Raw genomic sequence first — 5871 nt, 5'->3', positions numbered from 1 at the left:
TAAACACATTTCATTACACCAAATAATGTTCTTTTTAGCAACATCATATGACCCCTTTAACGTTACGGCAGCAGGGAATATGAACGTGCATGAGTTATTCTAATCTGTGTTATTTTAATGTTTCGGGGTTTTTTACCTAAAACATAGAGACATTGATGTTGATGTGTCTGCATTCAATTCCGGTGCCTAAACAGTGCCTGAAACAATACTTATTAAAAAATAAATAAATAAATAAAAATTTCCCCAAAAATTATGGATTGGCCATTAGCACTATAAACAAATTATGTCTGATTCATTCATACTGGACGCCACAGGGTGCCCCTCGCACAGAAAATCCTATTATTAGAGCTTTTCGACTTGAGTTCACGTGCATTTTCTCAGTCTGGAAATGATTTTTCACGTGCGGTGCCGGTGATGCTTCTTACGTCCGTTTCGGAGAACCAGAGGACAAATATTTCAATCGACCGCTCAGGCATGGCACCGAAATCTGCGTTCTGATTCGGTTCTAGTACATACCGGTTACATGGGTACCGGTGCCATATTGGTACCGGGTTTCGGTACCCAACCCTATATATTATAAGGAGTAACTATATGTTTTATGAAATGTAGTGAAGTCAAAAGTACGATCTTATGCTTTGGAATGTAGTGAAGTAAAAGTAAAAGTTACTCAAAATAAAACTACTCCAGTAAAGTACAGATAGTTGAAAAATGTACTCAAGTACAGTAACGAAGTAAAACTACTCCGATACTGCCCACCACTGTTGGCAACTAACTGGAATAAATAAGGTTAAGTTGAACTACTAAAATTACTGAAACTCAACTTAATTTTTTTTAATCAAAAACTAATAAAAATGACAAATGCACATAACAAAATGACAAAAGCTTAAACTAACATTAAAATAAAAACTGAAAATATACATGTCACTTATGTCTCTTTCTAGGTTATCCCAGACTGGAAGGAGCAGGAATGGGATCCAGAGAAGGCAGACTCTTATGCAGGAATATTCCACTTCCGGTTCTGGCGGTTTGGGGAATGGATGGACGTGGTGATCGATGACCGTCTCCCCACAGTGGATAACCAGCTGGTGTACTGCCATTCAAATGATAGCAACGAGTTCTGGAGTGCCCTTGTGGAAAAAGCCTATGCCAAGTAAGCAGTTCAGGCAGCAGACAAATTCAAAAGGTCTATACAGAGACATACACATTCAAGTAGTGTGATGACATAGTGATGCTAAGTTCTTTCTCTATACCAATCAAGAGTTTATGGCTGCTATGAGGCCCTGGATGGTGGAAACACGGCCGATGCCCTGGTGGACTTTACTGGCGGCGTGTCAGAACCCATGGACCTTCTGGAGGGCCAGTTTGCTCAGGATGAAGTCGCCAGAAACCAGCTCTTTGAGAGAGTGCTCAAGGTCCATAATCGAGATGGCCTTATCAGCTGCTCTATCAGGGTGAGAAGGATACAATACAAACACAATACATACAATCTGCACAAGTACTAAAGCTACATTTTATTTTATTTTGTATTTTAGTTTAGTTTTTAACTTTACTTTTTTGTTTTATTTAGTTTTTTCTATTTTTTATTTCATTTCATTTTATTTTATCTGCACTTTGTTATATACACACATATATTACATTTTCATTTTTATACGTTTATTTTACTTTTTTATTTTTCATTATTTTCTTTTACTTTATTTGAGTACAGTATACTTTATATTTTTTATTGTTATATTTATTCCTATGTTTATACATTGTGGAAGCACATATTGTACATATTATTAATCAGCATTTGTCCCACGTCTGTCAAGATTTGTATTCAGACACTCATCTATTAATCCAGCCATCCATAATTTTTTTCTGCCTTTATTTATTTTCTTTCATAAGAGCGTACTTTCCCAGACTCAAAGCAGTCTTTGATTGTGTGTGACTTGCTTATCAATGGTCTGTGAAACCTTTCATCCATGGGAAAAAAACTACATTTTTGAACATCTTCATAACTGGATTTTTTTTCTTCATTAGAATATCAAATAAAATGCCTCTCAATACTTCAGTCCACTAAGAGAACTCCATTGAGTGTTAAGTAACATTTAGAAATTCATCTGAACAGCATAATCTGATGTGACAGACAGGTCTGTGATGTAAGCAGGTTGTCTGGGGATCATACCAGAAACAGCTTTATCAAGTTTCACCATAACTTAAGGGCTTTTGTTCAAATGTGGAGGATAAAATGAAACATTGATTTATACATGTTCTGTTAGATACTCAACAAAGTCCTTTCATGTCCAAGTTCAGTCACTCTCTGTCCGTTCTTACAACCTAGTCGCAATTATATCGACACAATTATTCATGTCACGGAGCCTACACGCCTATGCATATTGTCAGCTTCATTTGCACAGCAAGCCCTTTGTTCATTGGAGTGTGATAAATGGGTGTGGCTTGTCTCCTACTGATTAACATCACCATATTTCATTGTACCATGAAAAAACGGCCCATGTTTTCATAATTGATCATTCACAGACAGTGCATGTGCATGCATTCTAAACAGGGATAAAGATTATTATGCTTTTGGATAGACTTTAAATTTGGTGTTCAGCAATCTAGCTGAAATTTGACCTTCGGTATATAGGCAACCACAGTAGAGGACATGGAGGCAAGACTGGACTGTGGGTTAGTGAAAGGCCACGCCTATGCGGTGACCGACGTTCGCAAAGTCCGTCTGGGACATGGCCTGCTGGCATATTTCAAGTCAGAAAAGCTACACATGATTCGCATGAGGAATCCCTGGGGTGAAAAGGAGTGGAGTGGACCTTGGAGCGATAGGTGAGACTGCCCCCTCCTGGATTGGAGGTCTTACAGCATCTAGAGCAGGGGTGTCCACTCCTGTTCCTGGAGGGCTAATGTCCTGTGGATTTTAGCTCCAACACACTTGCCTATAAGTTTCTAATGAGCCTGAAGACTTTGATTAGCTGTGTTGGGGTTGGAGCTAAACTCTGCAGGACAGTGGCCTTCCAGGATCTGATTTGGACACCCCTGATCTAGAGCATAGTGTATGGCAGGGTTTGCGAACACCTGGGGATTTGTGAGGAAACTGCAGGGGGTATGTGAGTTGATGAAAAGCAATCAAAATAAAATCCTTACTAAAAACATGAAACATTTAATTTGGTTACCTGCATGTCATGTGACCATTAATCTAAATTAGAGAACGGTGAATATGCAGACCCTAAATCTCAGGGGGTACTTCAGGTAAATATATTAGGTCGAAAAGGGTTTGGCTGACAAAAAAGTTTGGGAATAACCAGAAAGAAACAGAATTACTTTTTTACATTTTTTAATGACAGGACATGATGGGAGATAAGAGAGCTAAAGCCGTGTTAAGACTGTCAGTCTAAATCTGATTTTTGTGCACATCCATTTGGAATCTGATCATATTTAGCAAGTGTAAACAGCAAAAAAAAAAAAAAAAATCACATTAAATACGATTTTGTTCGACCTGCACTTCCCAAAAAAGTCAGCATGTTTCCTACAACAGTGTCTGACATTTTTACGTTTTAAGTGGCAAAAAAAAAATCTTATCAAAGCGGTCAGACTGAATCAGATTCCAGATAGCAAGTGTAAACAGCAAAAAAAAAAAAAAAAAATCACATTAAATACGATTTTGTTCGACCTGCACTTCCCAAAAAAGTCAGCATGTTTCCTACAACAGTGTCTGACATTTTTACGTTTTAAGTGGCAAAAAAAAAATCTTATCAAAGCGGTCAGACTGAATCAGATTCCAGAAATGTCATTTGAATCAGTGTTTGTTTGCAGAAACAAGGTTGTGTTGTTGCGAAAGTGCAGGTCGAGCTAAAAATGACGATATACTGCTAGTCTGCACAGTTTACACACCTCTTTAAATTTTGAGTCTGGCGGAGATGGCAACATGGAAAAAAGCCACATTTTTTCGGTGTAGGCATAGTCACACAACTTTATTGCCATAGAAACCAATGTAGATATTCCAGAAAACGAAAGAGGGACACACAAATCGGATCTGAACAGTTGCAATAAACTATGTGGACAGTCAATCATTTAGAATTGGATAGACAATTAATCGGATTTGGACTGACAGTGTGAACGTAGCCTTAGTTGCAAGCCAGACTCAAACCCAAATTTCCCACATGAGCATCAAAACTCGATGTGTCAGTACAGTTGCTATATGACGTGGCATTGTAATCAGACACTTTTTGCACACCTTCCCAACATTCAATTCTTTATAATCTCTACAAAAACAGAGTGCAAGCACATACAGAAATGATTTATCCTTTTGCCTTCTCTAGCTTCCTGCAGTGTAGTGCAATACATCTTCAGAGACTAGAGTCCTTCCTCTTGAGATGATTTCAGTATAAATAACACATAGCCGAAGTGTCTATTCTTATCTCTGACTGGTGTAAAATTGAGATATCAAGCCAGGCAGGCTGGTATAAAATAGGAAGCTGTTGTGATTGAAGCGCAGAGGTCTGAGGGTGTTTAGACATCCACCTCCTTTCATTTAAATAACTGTGCTCTTGTTTGATGACACCAACCCTAAATATCCACCACTGCAGGGAGCAACATAATATTAAAATGGAGCTGTGCAATTGCAGAGAGGAAAATCTTGACAATCCTTCTCATCAGTCTTTGTTCAGGTGCTACAACAGGCAGGGTTATATTGGCCTCTGAATTATTTACTGGCCAGCCAGAAGACTTTTATTGAGGTGAAAGCAATCTTTCTTCATATTTCTGTTTGATGCATTATTTATTCAGGGCTTGATTAGAAATATCATACTTGGAGAAGTGCTCTATTTCTTTCACAAAATTCTAGAAAATCTTAGTTGATAGTTGTGGATGCAGGCTGTTGTCAGTGAGTATAGCTGTGTGTGTTGTGTGTGAATGTTTATTTCTCTAAGTCTGATGTATTATGCACCAAGAGCTTGTAACACTCCAAAGAGAAAGGAAAAATTGAAATCGCATCATATGACCCCTTTAATATACGGTTTTATACTGATTAAAATTTTAATACAGTACAGCAATCGCATGCGCATTTTCACAAAATTCTAGGAAATCTTAGTTGATGGTTATTGGACGCAGGCTGTTGTCAGTGAGTATAGTCGTGTGTGTCGTGTGTGAATGTTTATTTCTCTAAGTCTGATGTACGATGAGTAATCACTGCTCTGTTTTGTAGCTCAGAAGAGTGGAAGAAAGTGAGCAAGAGTGAGAGAGAGAAACTAGGGGTCACTGTTCAGGATGATGGAGAGTTTTGGTGAGGCTTGCTCCACTCATATCCTTCTAGATCAGTCTAGATCATAGTGTCTTATCAGATGGGTTCCAAAAGTCTGAGACCACTAGTGAAAATGCTTCCGTTTTCTATTTTGGTAACACTTTACAATAAGGTTCATTAGTTAACATTAGTTAACTACATTAGTTTACATGAACTAAGCATGAACAATACATCTACAGCATTTATTAAAGGGGTGGTTGACTGTTTTTTTTCTATGCTTGATTGTGTTTATGGGGTGCAGTCTAACGTGTTAATGCTTCATTAAAAAAAAACGCATTATTTTTCACATGATTTACCTTTATTCCACACAGCTCTGTTCCTTCTCTGAGAAACGGGCTTATGCACCAAGAGCTTGTAACACTCCAAAGAGAAAGGAAAAATTGAAATCGCATCATATGACCCCTTTAATATACGGTTTTATACTGATTAAAATTTTAATACAGTACAGCAATCGCATGCGCATCCATGTTTAATGCTTCTCATAGCTATGTGAAAATAAGAGTGTAATTGGAACAGTTCATTGTCGGAGCTTAGCTGAATGAGAGAGAGAGAGAGAGAGAGAGAGAGAGATGCAGAGC

At 38.0% G+C, this 5871-nt stretch overlaps 1 protein-coding gene across 1 annotated transcript in view; it reads left to right on the top strand.

Annotated features, from left to right (window-relative positions):
• Nucleotides 1–5871, top strand: part of LOC107703490 (calpain-5-like) — a 33422-nt gene that overhangs the window by 22656 nt on the left and 4895 nt on the right. The window contains exons 4-7 of the mRNA XM_016506112.1: nt 942–1150; nt 1259–1451; nt 2627–2820; nt 5198–5275. Of these exons, the coding sequence (XP_016361598.1) occupies nt 942–1150; nt 1259–1451; nt 2627–2820; nt 5198–5275 (674 nt within the window). The remainder of the gene's footprint in view (nt 1–941; nt 1151–1258; nt 1452–2626; nt 2821–5197; nt 5276–5871) is intronic.

The sequence above is a fragment of the Sinocyclocheilus anshuiensis genome, unplaced genomic scaffold, assembly GCF_001515605.1.
Source record: "Sinocyclocheilus anshuiensis isolate Anshui unplaced genomic scaffold, SAMN03320099.WGS_v1.1 scaffold330, whole genome shotgun sequence".
Lineage (NCBI taxonomy): Eukaryota > Metazoa > Chordata > Actinopteri > Cypriniformes > Cyprinidae > Sinocyclocheilus > Sinocyclocheilus anshuiensis.
The sequence above is the reverse complement of the archived record's forward strand: the minus strand, read 5'-3'. Positions and strand labels throughout refer to the sequence as shown.